The sequence below is a fragment of the Hyaena hyaena genome, unplaced genomic scaffold (assembly GCF_003009895.1).
Source record: "Hyaena hyaena isolate Hyena2069 unplaced genomic scaffold, ASM300989v1 scaffold_111, whole genome shotgun sequence".
Taxonomy (NCBI): Eukaryota; Metazoa; Chordata; class Mammalia; order Carnivora; family Hyaenidae; genus Hyaena; species Hyaena hyaena.
The window spans coordinates 3,603,151-3,620,267 of record NW_024080743.1 but is presented as its reverse complement, the minus strand read 5'-3'; the positions used below and the strand labels follow the sequence as shown (position 1 = coordinate 3,620,267).

Here is a 17,117-nt window from a genome sequence, read left to right as displayed (position 1 = left end):
GGACATTCCGAACACTTCTACAGAGATCCTTTACCCCAAATGAAACAAGTAGTTCTAAACAACCCGAGGTTATATTGTACTCCAGAATCCTATGCGCATGGTATGCTGCAACGTAGAAGAGTCCTGTCTACAAGGTTACACGATTTGAGGGAGAGTGGGTATTTAAGCTTCCTGTTTTTCATTCTGACATTTATGTTCCCTAATTAAACCCAAAATCCACCGGTAAATGAAAGCCAAGGAAAGGCTTTCTTGGGAACTATAACCTGAAAATGATGAAGCCAAACAATACCAATTAGCAGAGACCCCTCCACATGTCAGGAGACAAGGTTCAGGTCTGGGTAGCAAGGTGGACAAACTGTCATCCCAGGTAAATTCCTTAATTTCTCATCACCGTTGGTTTCTTTGCATGCAGAAAATGAAACTGGTTATCTCTGCTTCTGCTTGTCAGGGATGTGGTGAAGACAAATGCATTATGAAAGCATCGTGAATATGCTCTGGACTCCTTGAGGATAGGCACTGCTCGCATTTGAGTTGTCCTGATTATTATTTTGTAGCTTACCTATGCCTCTGGCCCCTGTGGTGTACATGTCCCTGCCTCTAGACTTTCCTGTACGAGGTGGATTTCCACGGCCCCGCGTGCATCCAGGGGGAGGGAGGAGCACAGCATCTCACACAGGCAGACCTGCAGCTGTCATATTATAATGACAAGCCAAAGGTACTTTGAGGTTGTGTTACTCTCTGTGCCTGACTCACACACTGACCAGGATAAAATCAAATTGCCACACCCTCAGAATGCTCACACGAAGCAATACATTCAAGTGGTAACAAAAAAAATCTGTGGACCACTTGTGGTGGCCAGAAACAAATGAGGCATGGTGGTGACAGCAATCGGCATCGGGGAGATGTTATCCTTCAAGTGACTGAACCCTGTCTGTTGTAGGGGACCTGCAGCTGTACATCTCAGGGTTTCTCCACCAGGTGTCCAGCCCACATAGACGAGATAAGTCCGGAACAAGTCTTGGATGGTAAGGAGCGGAGCAGGCTGTATCTTGGTTCTTGTCTGGCGATCCTCTCTGGGTGTTGTTGGGTGTGTCCTAGGTTTTAATGGGAGCAAGGAGAACACTCTTTGTACTTCTCAAGCCTGTGCTCATGCACTTGCTCATCTTTTTCTTTGGCCTCCCTTCTCCATTCCCAGAGGAATTTGAAAAGTCCTGGGCCTAAGGGCCTCCTCCCTTAAATGAGGAATACAGTCTTTGTTCACTCCTTGCCCTGGCCCATGTTAAGTCTCCCTTCCTGGGTCCTTCTGCCCTGGCTGCAAGTTGCATTACTTAGTGTCTGAGAAGGGCTTCTCTAGGTGCCAGGTGGCGCCCTCTGGTGAAGCCATGGTACACAGAGTCTCATAGTGAACTATTCCAGAGAGTCGGATTGCATGGACCAGATGCCGAGTTACACATCCCTGTTACACTCCTGACCTTCCCCTCAGTGCCCCAACTTCCTAGCAGTTCTCCCTTGAGTTAGGATTCATTAACACTCACCAGGGGTGCCCCCACCTCCAGGGGTGCCCCCACCTCCAGGGAGAGGCAGAAGAGAGGCTCTCACTGTAAGCACTCACCTCACAGGATCTGACCTTGAGGACCCAGAGTGTTTGCTCACATCTCTTGCTGTTTTCCATGAAGGCCCACTTCCATCCATCCTCTGGGGTGTCTTTGCAAATGGACTCCTACATACCCCATATCCCTAAGAGGGGGCAAAATTCAACCTGTGAACTGACCCACGTTGATAACAGGTGGGGATAGGGGAGTCTGCTTATCAAAGAAAAAAACAAGTTTTATTTTTTGCTCAATTTTTTTCTAAATCTGAGAAATTTACTGACTAAAATCTGGCGAAACAAGAAAAGTAGACACGGTTTATATTCTATGCTTGAAAGTTGAGGGAAAATGTCCAGGTTTGCTTCACATTCCCTCTCTCGCCTACTCTGCACTGACAGGATTTGCAGTGAACTTGAACACGTCCTTTCAGGATGACAGCTCTGTGTTTTTCCCTTGCCTGCCTTACTATGAGTCTCCCCCTGCTTTCTGAAGATTCATTCCAGGAGGAATCTTGGTCAAGACATTGATAGTTTAAAAACAAAACAAAACAGTGCGGGGCTCCTGTGTGGCTCAGTCAGTTAAGCGTCTGACTTCGGCTCTGGTCATGATCTCACAGTTCATAGGTTCTAACCCTGCGCTGGGCTCTGTGCTGACAGCTAGCTCAGAGCCTGGAGCCTGCTTCAGATTCTGTGTCTCCCTCTCTCTGACCCTCCCCTGCTCACACTGTCTCTCTCTCTCTCTCAGAAATAAATAAAACATTTAAACAAACAAACAAACCCAGTGCAGTGGTGCAGCAAAATCAAGTTAGAAACAGGGACTCCTGGCTGCAGTAATTTTTTTTATATTCCTTTATTTCTAAATAAAGGTTTATTTTTTGACTAGAAGAGGAATGCTGTGAATGGTAGGAAGTGCAGTAAGTTGTTACACCCCAAGTAAGAGGAAGATCATTCTTTTCCCTTGTTAGCTCCTTGAAGGAGGACCCACAACTGAGCACCACACACAGTCACCGACCTCTCTCTGCCGGGCGCTGGGAGCCCTGCTGCCCTCCAGGACTACCTCTGGAAAGCTGACACACATGACTAAGACACAATTCCTGGGAATCCAGCAGCTTTGGCTTGATTTCCTTCCTCAGAGAACAATGAACATGACCCCTGGAGAGCTGTTAGGGCAAAGCTGCTTCCTCACGCAAGGAGCCCTCCAGCTTGTGTGAAGTCATCCCAGAGCTAAAGACAATTGAGTCTACTTTACAAATTTGACATAAATCAAGACTTCCAGTCCAGGTAGCCAGAAGGACATGGGTTGAAAGCCATGAAATCCTTCCACGTGAGTCATTGTTAGAACAAAGAAAGCAAAGAACCCACTGGGTGACCCTCAGTGAGAGGACTGGTTTCAGAAGTGCATGAGAGCTGGGCTCTGAGTCCCTATACCGCTTCTCCCTTTCACCTGCCTCTCAAGAGAATAGGGAACTGTCTCTTCACATACATGCTTTAGATTTTTTAAATTAGATTTTGGATGTTAAAGTAATACATGCTTCTGCATAAAATTCAATTCCGACTGTATGAGGGTGTCAGGGAAATACTTGTCACTGGATGCTTCCTCATGCCCCGTGTTGTGCACACCACCCTCCTTCCCCGCAACCCCAGCCTGACTCCACAGCTTCTTGACCCCCTTCTGCATTTCCTGAGATGAGCGTGTTACAATTTGTTGGGTTGTTTGTTCATTTGAGGAGGCAGGTGCAGTTCAAAGGGAAATGGCACATTTCTTCAAAAAGTTAGACCAAGCATGGTTGTGCAATTTAGGAAGGAGAGTTCTCCCCCAGTTTGGTCACCAGTTCCAGGTATACATCTTATGCAAGTCACTTGTAGCTTGGACCAGACCAGACCCGGAAAGTGAAAGCAGCTTTGACTTAACCTTCAGGCTTGTGGTGAATAAGAATGAACAATAACAATAAGAGCTTTCTTACTTGACGTGATGTTCATGATAATAGCAGCTAATACTTACCTAGGCACTAGGTACACCATTCTAAGTGTTTTATGTATATGAACTCACCCAGTCCTCATAAATAATAGTAAAGTGGGTGGCTGCCATTTTTTTCCCTTTGCACGGATGAAGGAACTAGGGTACAACGTTCCTGATGTTACATAGCTTGTAAGGGACAGACCATTTGAAAAAAGGAGAAAACTGGGAGGGGTTGTTACATGACCTCCTCCAAGTTTGCCCAGCTAGTTAATGGGGAGTGCTTTTGCTTACATCTCCCTCCCTCTCAGTGCCCTTCACTGGGCCAACTAGGCTAAAACTGGATGGGCTGGAGCATCTGTCCTCTGCGAGGGTCATGACTGCGGAATGAAGTGCCCCTTCCCCAAATGGGAAGAAAGGGATGTAAGCAAGCTCACAGTCTCCCAGGTTCTGGGAAACAGAGTTGCTAGCAGTCTCTTTTCCTGTCCTAGGGGATGTGAATGAGCTGACAGATATGGTACAGCACCATGTTCCAGAGGCAAAGCTGGTGGAATGCATTGGTCAAGAACTTATCTTCCTTCTCCCAAATAAGAATTTCAAGCAGAGAGCATATGCCAGTCTTTTCAGAGAGCTCGAGGAGACACTGGCCGACCTGGGGCTCAGCAGTTTTGGAATTTCTGACACTCCCCTGGAAGAGGTAAGGGCAGAGATTCTAGATGGTTCCTGTCAGGTAGAAAAAAAAAGTGGCTCTTTGCAAAAGTCTAACACTAGGGGACGTTTTATAAAGGCAGAAAGCCATAATTCCCCACCCAAGCATAGCAAGTATCTTCATTTTGGACTCACTTCCTCATACCTTTGTCCATACAGAGACATGTTTTACGTAGTTGTGGTCACTGTGTGCATACACTTTTATGTTTATAGAAGACTGTGTTCTTAGATAAATTGTAATGTATTTTCTTTCCATTATGAAGCAGTACCCAACAAAGTTGAGCTTGGGTTAGACTTTTTTCTGAGAATGGAATGCCTAATCCAAATTTTCTCTTTTTTCCTTCTTGACAGATTTTTCTGAAGGTCACAGAAGATTCTGATTCAGGCCCCCTGTTTGCTGGTATGGTCCCAGAGTGTATAGCTTGTTTCCTCTCCACACTCCCCAAGCTCTATATTGAAAATCTAAGGAAAAACTCATGAAAAAACAAAGCAGGCAAATACTCCTCCATAGTGTTTATCTGAGCCCCAAACAACACACATTCTGCATTCTTAGCACCTTTAAATGACAAATAGGATTAGGTCTGGGTGGAAAGACTCTAGATGAATCAGGATCCTTATGGAGGTCGGCTTGGGAGCTTCACCACCCCCAAGTTTCTCATCCCACTTTCTGGTCTCCTGTACCTGCCATCATTCTCATCTGCTCCTCGTATCTCCACCAGGTCTCTGATTCACTCCTGTCTGCATGAGTAAGAGCCCATAGAGTCCCTAGAGATAATGTGCCATCTGGGATCTTCTGTCCTTTTTGAGATAGAAAATTATTCTGAGCCTTCATTTAGTGCCCTTTGGAACTTTGAAACTGTGGGGACCATAATTTCTGTAAATTTGGGGGTCTGTCTTCTACATGTATGAGCCTGGACACCAGCTAGCTCCTTCTGTTATTTCTACCAAAACCCCATAGCCACACAAAGTATTCATGAGTGCATTTTACTGTGGAGGGTAGAGGACAGGGAGATAGACACGCAGGAGGGATTATATACTCAGCACAGGCTGCTCCTGATAGATGAATAGGCGTCTGTCCACACTGATAAAATCCTCAATATGGCTTCTCTCCCTCCATTCTGTTTTCCTCTCTCCTGCTCATGGGCAAAGAGTGGCCATTCTCCTTTTCTGTCTTGGGCTCCCGTGGTTGGCTTCCTCTCTCTACCCAGTGTAGCATATCACAGTATTTTCCTGGGCAAAGACATTTCCTCCCTGTGAAGTTTTTGATGCCAACTAGTAAGATAATACAGTTTTCATCTTGGTTCATAAGTGATCCCAGAAGTCTGTGTATCAGCTATGCCTAGAACTACCAGTGGTCAAATATGCCAGCCCAAATGTACTCCCTGACCCAGGTAGGTCATATGGCAACCAGAAGAGGTGGGCATCCTGGCAGAGTGGGGAGGGCAAGCAGTCCTCCGGAGAGGGTGGGAGCAGCTCACGACAGGGCCCAGGTTTTCTTTCCAGCTTTGCAGATGCGGAAATTGAATTCTCCCAGGTCACCCAAAGGCAAAGACTTACATTAACCAAGACCAGAATGAAAATATGTGAATTTACATCAGAAGCTGTGATGGATTCAAGAGTTGGGGCCTTTTATCTAACTGAATACTCCTTAATAATTAGGTCTCCTCAGGGGAATAAATTACACATCAGAAGACTGGTCAGCCTGAGCATAGCATAGGATGTTCCAATGAGACATGCAGGGGTAGAGGTTAAGAGTGTAATTTCTAGAATAAGGCAGGTTTCCATAATTTGCTAACTGAGGGGCTTTGGGTAAATAACTTAGGCTCTTTTTATCTCAGTTTCCTTATCTGCAAGATGGGATATTGCAAAAATAACAATATCTACCTTTTAGGATTGTTGAGAGAATTAAATGAGTTACTACCTGCCAAGTTTTAACACAATATGTGATTTCTGATTAAGATTTAGCAACTTTCATCTCAACGTTTACAAATCATCTTTTACCTCAAACTTGTTTAGCCCTTTATACTTCAGGGAGCACTTAACATCCATTGTTTCGATGGTTATTATAATCTTGTGAGGATGCTAAGGTACAGATTAGCCCCATTTGGGGGAAACTGGGCTCACGCAGATTGGATGACTTGCCTTCAAGTCACACAGCCTTCTGAGTCGTCTTCTCTGGTTTTAGCTCTCAATCTAGGAACCTCAATTCCACACTCTTACTGCTTCCCATTTTTAAATGGCTAAATACATGTTTTTAATTGGCTCAGTTTTAGAGGATGATATTTTCTGATCATGTCTCCAAAATCTGAAGGAACTTGTAGTTCTCCTTTGGGGTCACAAGTTGCATGGTACCAAAAGGGTCAGGGCTGCTTCTGAAGGTGTGGCTCAGAGCCACTGACCACTAGAGGGCAATGGAAAGCCAAGGACAAACATGATTCTGACCAGCCTCAGCTGGTATGCTCAGCCCTGGCCTGAACAGTGGGCTCCCGTCTGGATGGGACATCAGAGAGAGCAGAGTTCATGCAATAGACATGAGGAGAGGCAGCACAAATCCCACCAGAGGAGGGCCAACCACAGCAGAAATCCAATATGAGCCCCGATCAGGAAAAGGAGGCAGAGAACTGGGGCTCTGGTACCAGGTCGTCAGTGAGCCTGCAGAAGCCAGGATGCTGCATTGCAGGTGCAATGAATGTTAGCTGATGGGATGACTGGGCTGACCCAAATCCCTTTGCAGCTGCCCTCCTCTGAGGGGACTACAGGAGAGTTGAGAAAGCAGCTGGGGACCAATCAGCAGTCCTCTAAGCTCTCCCTTTATGTCCAACAACATGTTCTACAAATGAACCTTAATCATTGATGATAGGGGTGCCTGGGTGCCTCAGTTATTTTGAACATCCGATTTTGGCTCAGTCACGATCTAGTGGTTCAGAATTTGAGCCTTGCATGAGGCTGTGTGCTGACAGCTGAGAACCTGGAGCCTGCTTCAGATTCTGTGTCTCCTCCTCTCTCTCTGCCCCTCCTCTGCCTCTCAAAACTAAACATTAAAAAGGGGCGCCTGGGTGGCTTAGTCGGTTAAGCATCCGACTTTCGCTTGGGTCATGATCTCGCGGTTCGTGGGTTCGAGCCCCGCATCGGGCTCTGTACTGACTGCCAGCTCAGAGCCTGGAGCCTGTTTCAGTCTGTGACTCCCTCTCTCTCTGACCCTCCCCTGCTCACGCTGTCTCTCTCTCTCTCCTGGAAATAAATAAAACATTAAAAAAAAATAAACATTAAAAAAATTTTTTTAAATCAGTGATGATAAACTATAGCTTCAACATAACTAGTGACTTTCAGTGAGTAGTTTTTAAAGCACATTCTCATGTGTTACCTCATTCATAACAACCCTGTGAAATGTTTACAACCCTGTGAAGTGTTTTAATTTTGATTTTATAGATGAGAAAGCCCAGATCAGATGAGTCATTTAGCCTAATTTGTGCATCTAGTAAGAGTCAAGATTCAACCCAGGTCTTCTAACCCTAGTTCATTAGTCTTTCCACAACTTCTCAGTGGCCTTTAAGAATTTAGAAAGAACCAAGTCAACTCTTAAATCCACAGGTTACACATGAGTATATTTTGCTGTTCAAAGATTCAAATAATAAAAAAAGGCTAAAATCACTCTTCACCCTTAACCGCCCCCTCCCTGCCCCCCTCATCCAGCTCCACCACTCGAGTGGTAACTTCTTTAACAGTTAGTGGGTACTCTGTCAGAACCTTGCAGTTACATATGTGCGTATGTGTATGTGTGTATAAGACACATTTTGCTGTATATGATAAATGTGCTACCTAACATAAAGGTGGTCTTATTACACATATCATTCTGCAACTTCAGTTATCTTACTACATGTTTTAGACCTCTCTGTCAATGCATTTATATCTATCCTCTTCTCTTTAGCTACTAAAGAGAATTTTTAAAGGATTTCAGGTGATTCTGTCGATAGATGATTTACACTTTTTTTAAGCTTTATTTATATTGAGAGGTGGGAGGGACAGAGAGAGAGAGAGAGAGAGAGAGAGAGAGAGAGAGAGAGAGAGAGAATCCCAAGCAGGCTCAACGCTCAGCACAGAGCCTGACGCAGGGCTCCATCTCACAACTGTGAGATCACAACCTAAGCCAATACCAAGAGTTGGATGCTCAACTGACTGAGTCACCCACACTCCCCAAAAATAGAAGTTTATATTTTATTTTAAATAGGTTCCATACACAGTGTGGGGCTTAAACTCATGACCCTGAGTTTGTCACATGCTCTACTGAATAAGCCAGCTAGGTGCCCCCCAAAATGGAATTTGTAAAAGTTTATTAATGTACCTGAACTGATATTTTGTTGCTGATTTAAAATTTTTTTAATGTTTTATTTGTTTTTGAGAAAGAGAGAGTGTGTGAGCAGGGGAGGGGCAGAGGGAGAGAAGGAGACACAGAATCTGAACCAGTCTCCAGGCTCTGAGCTGTCAGCACAGAGCCCCAAGTGGGGCTCAGACTTATGAACTGTGAAATTGTGACCCGAACCTACATCAGACACTTAACTGGCTGAGCCACGCAGGCACCCCTCTTGCTGATTTAAATGGAGGGAAAACGAGTGCAGTGAGAAAAAAAATGGTATATGGGGGCCAGACCCTGTGAGTATTTTTCTAAATTATTAATTCAGTCTTCCAAATCAGGTGGCGCTCCGCAGAAAAGAGAAAATGCCAGCGTCCGACACCCTAGAGAGAAGGCCAGACAGACTCCCCTGGACTCCAGTGGCTGCTCTGCAGAGCCAGCTCCACCCCCAGAGGGCCAGCCTTCCTCGGAGCCGGAGGAGCACAGCCGACTCAACACAGGCACGCAGCTCATCATGCAACATGTGCAGGCGTTACTGGTCAAGCGATTCCACCACACTGCTCGCAGCCACAAGGACTTCCTGGCCCAGGTACTGCTTTAGGCCCTTGCTTGTGCATGGTTGCCAGTGGCCAAGGCCTGCCTGCCCTCTACCTGCCTTTGCCTCCTCTCCTTGGCTTGCTCTTGCACATGAGCTCAACCACAGCAGTGAGCACCCTCTTTAGGTTCTCTTGGCTTTCTTTGCTCCTTGTCAACCTTTATTTTGGTTCTTAGTAACATGAAGATTCTTTTTAAGTTTTTAACCTCTTGTAGCAGAGAAAATACAGTAATAGTGAATATGTTAAGATTGCTTTTATTTTTACAGTGAAAGGTGAAGTCATATTTTTAGTCATTTTTGCAATGACCCTTGATATCAAGGTCATTGGCCTCTTTTCTTTTTATTTTTTATTAACTTTTTAATTTTAATTCCATTATTAATAACATAGTTATATTTGTATCAGGTATATCATACAGTGATTCAGCAATTTTATATGTTATTCAGTGGTCGTCATGACAGGTGCCCTCCTCAATCCCCATCACCTGTCTCACCCATCCTCTACCACCTACCCTGCCTTTGGTGATCATCAGGTGGTTCTCTGTAGTTAAGAGTCTGTTTCTTGGTTTGTCTCTCTTTTTTTTCCCCTGTGCTCATTTGTTTTGTTTATTTAATTCCACATATGAGTGAAATCATATGGTATTTGTCTTTCTCAGACTGACTTATTTTACTTTGCATAGTACTCTCCAGTTCCATCCATGTCATTGCAAATGGCAAGATTTCTTATGGCTGAGTAATATTGCATTGTCTACATATACCACATCTTTATCAGTTCATCTATTGCTGGGCACTTGAGCTGCTTCCATAGTTTGGCTCTTGTAAATAATGCTGCAGTAAATGTAGGGGTGCATGGATCCTTTGAATTAGTTTTTTTGTATTTTTTGGATAAATACCCAGTAGTATGATTACTGGATCATAAGGTAGTTCTATTTTTAACTTTTTGAGGAACCTCCATACTGTTTTACAGAGTGGCTGCACCAGTTTGCATTCCCACCATCAGTGCACAAGGGTTCCTTTTTCTCCACATCCTTGCCAATACTTGTTTCTTGTGTTTTTGATTATAGTCATTCTGACCATATGACTGGTATGAGGTGATATCTCATTGTAGTTTAGATTTGCATTTCCCTGATTGTGAGTGACGAGCATCTTTTCATGTGTCTGTTGGCCATTTGGAGGTCTTCCTTAGAGAAATGTCTGTTCATGTCTTCTGCCCATTTTTTAATTGGATTATTTGTTTTCTGTATGTTGAGTTATATCAGTTCTTTATATATTTTGGATGCTTACATATTTTGGACCCTTTATAGGACATGCCCTTTGCAAATATCTTCTCCCATTCCGTAGGTTACCTTTTAGTTTTGTTGATTGTTTCCTTTGCTGTGCAGAAGCTTTTTATTTTGATGTAGTTTCAATAGTTTATTTTTGCTTTTATCTCCCATGTCTCAGGAGACCTATCTAGAAAAATATTGCTATGTCTGACGTCAGAAAAATTACTGCCTGTGCTGTCTTCTAGGATTTTTATGGTTTCAGGTCTCACATTTAGCTCTCTTTGATTTTTTAGTTTATTTTTGTGTATGGTATAAGAAAGTGGTCCAGTTTTCCCAACGCCGTTTGTTGAAGATACTGTCTTTCCCATTACTTCTTCTTTCATTCTTTGTCAAAGATTAATTGACCATATGATTGTGGGTTTATTTCTGTGTTTTCTTTTGTGTTTCATTGATCTGTGTGTCTGTTTTTGTGCCAGTACCATATTGTTTTGATCACTACAGCTTTGTAATACAACTTGCAGTCTGGAATTGTGATACCTCCTGTTCTGTTTTTCTTTTTCAAAAGTTCTTTGGCTATTCAGGGTCTTTTGTGGTTCCCCAGAAGTTTTAAGATTGTTCATTCTAGTTCTGTGAAAAATGCTGTTGGTATTTTGATAGGGATTGCATTCAATCTATAGATTGGGCACATCTTTTTTCTTTTTATATTTTTTATTCAGATATGGAAACCCTGTTTCACCTCTGGTTGGACATTGGCCTGCTTCAGTGCTCAGTATTGGCCTACCTCAGCCATTCCTCACTGGCCACCAAAACATTCTGTTTCCTCCTACACATCTTGCCTTTGCACATCTTCTCTTGTGATGTTTCCAAGAAGCCTGACATTCTTTGCCAGGGGCCCAGTTATGAGGCTGCAGGATGTTTAAAACAATCAGTGTATGTGTGCACGCGCGTGTGTGTGTGTGTGTGTGTATGTTGGTGGGTGTGAGTGTCTTTAACATACCACAGCCCATGTTGTCATGTTTATTTTCTGACAGATTGTGCTCCCGGCCACTTTTGTGTTTTTGGCTCTGATGCTTTCCATCATCGTCCCTCCCTTTGGTGAATATCCTGCTTTGATCCTTCACCCCTGGATGTATGGGCAGCAGTACACTTTCTTCAGGTGCATAGACTCATCCTAAACGTCATCATTCATTCCCATGGGTTGTGGGGCTCTCAGGTCAGACTGCTTGGTGGGACCTTCACCTTTTCACTTCCTGGGACGGTGACTAATGCGATAGAGGTCCTTGGACTGCCTTCCAGAAGGAAGTTAGTGTACCTGCCACTTGGAAATGGTGATCCTAAGTGAACAACCAGGACGGCCAAGAGTAGGGAAAGAGAAAGTAAAGGTTGGGTGATTGGATTGAACTCCACCTTTTTGAGGCACAGACATGATATGCCATCAGATCACTGGGCATGTTTGAATAGCACACTCCCTTCTCGGGAGACCTGTGACCACTCCTAGGCAGCATTCCATGGCTTGTGTATATGCCCAGTACATAGCCGCCATTTAGTAAACACTTGCCAAGTTCCATCTTGTCTGTTTTGTCCCTTTGTCCGTGTCACTCTGTCTAGTTTGGACCAGCCGGGCAGTGAGCAGCTTGCAGCACTTGCAGACATCCTCCTGAACAAGCCAGGCTTTGGCAACCGCTGCCTGAAGGAAGAATGGCTTCCGTAAGTCTCTGCACACCCCTGCCCTACCATCACCAGCTGCCCCCAGGGAGGGGGAACCTGATGGTGGGGTCCTAGGATGGCGGGTTGGGAGAGGCTCCACCTCAGCGCAGCCCTCTATTACATGGGTGCTTCTGTATCCCTCACCATCCCCCAGCCTCTCCTTTAACGCCCATGTGCAAGAGTGTCACCGCCTCTTAGGAAGCCCCTGCATCACCGGGCCACTCTGAATTTCGATAATTCTCAATATAGAAAGTTCCATACTGAACTGATGCATGCTTCACACTTATTTGAAAGGAATCTAAACAGAGAAAGGAAGGAGATGGGGGATGTGCTGTTGTTTAATTGGGCTTAGAATGGCATCAATTACATATATGGCCAACTTTCAATTATTACTGTAAGTATAGGGAAGGAAGTTATTAGAGGGCAGTTGAAATCTACCAAGAATCCTATAATTTAAATATTATTTTATCTGTTTCTCTCAGTGTTTTTCAGAGCTATAGGTAAGGGTCAAAATAGACTAATTTCAGACTCTTTTATTTATTCTGTTTCTCAACAGCTAGAGGTACCAGAAGATAGAAATGAGATAAAACAGTCCACAAAATAGATAATTATAGCCCAGCCCCACACTTAGTCAATCAACAAAATTCTAGTCTTGAATTTTTTTGAGCAGAAACTAACTTCACAAGAATAGAAGAAAATGCATGGGTCTGAGGAGAAAGAGGAAAGGCTAAGGAGAGGGCTGGGCATTATCTCTCATTTTTAGGGATTTTTTTAATCAACTGGAGCTGCTTGTGAAATCTTTTCTTGCCTTCCATGAGGGAGTACCCCTGTGGCAATTCAACCCCCTGGAAGACTCCTTCTGTGTCCCCGAACATCACCCACCTGTTCCAGAAGCAGAAATGGACACCAGACAACCCCTCGCCTTCCTGCAGGTGCAGCACCAGAGAGAAGCTCACCATGCTTCCTGAGTGCCCAGAGGGCGCAGGGGGGCTCCCACCCCCGCAGGTACCTCGACCCTCCAAGGGAAGCCATGGGCCCCCAATCTGCCTACGACAGCAGGGATTAGGGAAAATACACTGTGCCTCCTGAGTTTCTAACCAACTAACATTTCAAACTGACAGCTGAGTGAAGAGCCAGACGAGTCCTGGGGTCCTCTGAGGGGCACCAAAGGGCTCCGTCACAGGCGACTAGAGAACTATCCAGTAGCTTCATTTTCCACCAAGCAGTGCCTCTTCAATCTTGGCTGGGAAGACAGGGAAAGAAGGTCAAGCATAGCTGTGAGAGGTTTCATTTCCTCAGTGAATCCTACCTTCAAGCTGCTCTCCTAACTTAGGAACTAAATTTTTTCAGTAGGTAGTCCTTGGTCCCTGGGCGAGGTGGGATTTAACAGACCACCATAGCCAGAGTCTAGGAAAAAGACAAGCCAGTTCCTGTGATTTTCTTTATTGTCAGCACTGAATTTCCTCACTATCATTGATGCTTCTTCTCTTGGGAACAAAATTGAATCTCAGGCACCTGCACAGGAGGTGCTCTGTGTGTGTGTGTGTGTGTGTGTGTGTGTGTGTGTGTGTGTGTGAGTGAGAGAGACACATACACACACATACATACACACATACTCATATTCATATCTATTCACCCTGCTCATTCAAACACACTCTCCCATTGAGCCTGGAATAAGGCCAAAGGGTGTGGGCTTCCCTCAGAGGTAGTAAATTGTACACATCAGGAAAGCAGGGGTGGCAAAGCAGTCTTCCCTAGGGACCCTTGCTGCCCTAACATTCTTTGAGGTGGAAGTGCTCCATCCCTGACTTCTAGAATGCACAGAGATCAAGTTGTAGGAGTATTTTATTTGACAGAATTTTAAAAAAAATTATCACAAATTACCAGGTACCCATGATTGTTCCAGTCTAGATTCTACCAGGGTAGCTTGGTCCCCTGGGTACCATTCTCAGCTTGGTGAGAATGCAGAGTGTTAGAGTGAAAATAGTAGGGCTGTGGATACAGACAGCTATAGATTCAAATCCTAGACCAGACACCTACAGGTTCTGGAACTTGGTGCAAGTTAGCTGAGCTTTCTGGACCTCAGTTTCTCTGGCTGTAAATTAAAGCAATAATTCCTCTTTCGTACGAGTAAAAGGATTAAGGGAGACAGTGTGTATAGAGCATTTAATACAATGCCTGACACAGTAAGCGGTCAGTCGATGCTAGTTCTCCTAGCATTCAAGGAGCCAAGTGAAGAAAGTGAACTGAAGGGAGTAAAATGGGAAAGGTGGAGGGAGACAGAAAGTGTATAAAAACAAAAAGAATAGTATGTGATGGCATATGTGATGTATTTTTAATGCCACCAAAAATACCCTTAGCTATATCTGAGCGGTGCCCCTGACACCCCAGGTTCCTGATTGACCAGAAACTGAACGAACATGATGAACACTGTGTAGACCCAAATTTAAAGTAATATTGCCACCTGGTGGCCAAATTTATGAGCTTTTTTGAATCCTCTAAAGTTGAAATAAGCTCCAGTTCTAGATATATTTTGAAATATATTATTACAGTCTGTAAATTATAAGGCACTGTTTGACTTCTTTCATTCGTGTCACAAATTTATTGTTTTAGCTACATTCCAGGTACTATTCTGAGTGCTGGGGACACCACAGAGAAAGGCCCTGCTCTCACAGAATTTTTATTTTACAGGGAGGTAACAGAAAAACAAGCAGATCAATGGGAGAGAAAATTTCAGGCAGAGAATGCAGATGTGAAGATAGTACAGCAGTAGGTTATGATCGAGAATGACTAGAAATAGAAAATACTTCTCTGAAGAGAAAAATGTAGGCTGATACTTGAATGGGGATGAGCTAGCCATGTGAGGTTGTCCAGGCAGAGCAAAGCAGGCAGAGGGCACTGCCAAGGGCACAACAGTCTCAAGAATGAGGAGTGTGCACTGGAGAAGCAGGGAAGATAGGTGGGGAGGGTGAGGAGTAAGGAGAGAGGTGGCAGAGGGGCTCAGAGGGCAGGGCAGGGCTGGATCATGAGGCTGTGGCAGCCTTGGTGATGATCCCCCGAGGATCCTAGGGGTTACTGGAGTATGGAAAGCACGGAGTGAAGTATTCTGATTTACATTTTTAGAGCTCAGTCTGGCTGCTGGGTAGAAAATGGCTTTTGGAATGCCAGGGTGGAATGAGGGAGACCAGTGTGGAAGTTTATGTCGAGGCCCAGGTGAGATCCGAGTGGAGGCTTGGGCGAGGGAGGACTGGTAATGGAGTAGACACTCATTTTGGAGTTGGAGCCAATCTGTCTTGAAAATGGATTGGAGAAAAGAGAGGGATCAAAGATGACTCCCACTCTTTAATGTGGGAACTAGGCACATGCCAGGGCTTTATTTAGTATTTTCCCAGCAGCTGAGTCCATAAGTAATTTTTGGAGAACAACAAGCCTCAGATTCCAAGGTGATTGACACAGATGTCTCATTGCCTCAGAGAACACAGCACAGCACTGAAATTCTACAAGACCTTACAAACAGGAACATCTCCGACTTCTTGATAAAAACCTATCCTGCTCTTATACGAAGCAGGTAAGGAGAGATTCTTTCATACTTTTAATCCTGGCTTTCTGTAGAAAATATTAACTAGAGACAAGATAATTTATTCTTACAATGTATCACTGATCAGGGCAGCAGAAAATTTTCTTTTTCCTGTTTTGAGGGCCTTATCCAACCGAAAAAACAATTGAGACATATACAAGTAAAATGCAATTTAAGATTAATTTTATTTTTTTTTATCTTATTTAGGCCGAGCAGTCTTAAAGTGTAACCTATGCACCATTAAAAGTAACATAAGAAACCATAGAATTTATCCAGTGACACAGCCTCCTCTTTTAACTAGTTAAGAAAGAGAGACCACATTTAGAGACGGAGAAAAGGTAGAAGAAAAGGAGAGAAGCAAGAGGGAAAGTAAGAAGCAAAGAGGAGAAAGGAAGAAAACATAGGGACAAGGCAATGGGATGGCAGCATGTGAGTGAGCCCACAGGTTGGCCAGGTTAACTGCACTGTAAATGAGCACCTCCACCACCTTAGTGTGCCAGCAAGCTCTTCTGTAAATGCGCGCTTTCCTCGGCTCTGCGGCTGTTCTCATCAGGCCCTCCCCTCCTCCCCCCCCCCCCCAGGCTCATGGTTTCAGCAGCCCCTATCAGAGATCCACAAGAGCAGGCTCTAAAAAGAGGTCAAAGGAAACCCTAATCTGGTCCCCGCGTGCTCTAGGGCCTTAAAACATACTGTCTGATTTTAGTAGTGCATTCAGTTGCTTCCTCTACCAAACCCTGAACAAGGGATAAATTGGCTCAGTTAACTAGAGCACACTGCTGGTGGTGAGAGCCGCTGCTGAGAGGGCAGTGCCAAGTCAGCAGTTAGAGAAATGAAAAATGCCATCCAAGCACAAAAATTAAGAGCAGAGTGCATTGAATTTATTCACTGCTACAATAAACAACATCCACTCTAAACTTTGTTCTCAGCAACAAATTTTTGCAATATGGAATTTGGGATTTTGTGCTTGATGACCATGATAGTTTGTGGGCCTGAACCATGAGGTCTAGAATTGACATTTGCTCATTTCTTGACCTACAGCTTTACCCCTGATTGGCTGGAAGTCAGTCTCTTAACTTTGGGCTTGGACTGAGTCAGAACTTTTCCCAAGTGTGCAGGGAGTTATTAGTCTTATTTATGCAGGATGGAAGGTGGGAGGGCTGCAGCCTTCACTCCGCGCTGGCATAGTGGTTGCCATATTTTCTGGGTCCAGATGGTCTGACAAATGACCTGACAACAGGGCCACTCGGAAGGCTCAGCATGTGACTTGGAAAGCCAATAGCGAAGTACTGTCCTTCCTCTGCCTGTGTATTTGGGCCCAGCCTAGGGCCTGGGAGGCTTCCACATTGTTTGGATATCAGGAAAAACAAAACTG

The 17,117-nt window shown here is 44.5% G+C and overlaps 1 protein-coding gene across 1 annotated transcript in view; it reads left to right on the top strand.

The window, feature by feature from the left end:
* The window catches only part of ABCA4 (ATP binding cassette subfamily A member 4), a 141,464-nt gene that overhangs the window by 79,459 nt on the left and 44,888 nt on the right, over nt 1-17,117 (top strand). The window contains exons 24-31 of the mRNA XM_039236476.1: nt 941-1,025; nt 4,037-4,242; nt 4,605-4,653; nt 8,946-9,193; nt 11,493-11,617; nt 12,070-12,168; nt 12,987-13,173; nt 15,642-15,736. Coding sequence (XP_039092407.1) covers nt 941-1,025; nt 4,037-4,242; nt 4,605-4,653; nt 8,946-9,193; nt 11,493-11,617; nt 12,070-12,168; nt 12,987-13,173; nt 15,642-15,736 — 1,094 coding nt within the window. The remainder of the gene's footprint in view (nt 1-940; nt 1,026-4,036; nt 4,243-4,604; nt 4,654-8,945; nt 9,194-11,492; nt 11,618-12,069; nt 12,169-12,986; nt 13,174-15,641; nt 15,737-17,117) is intronic.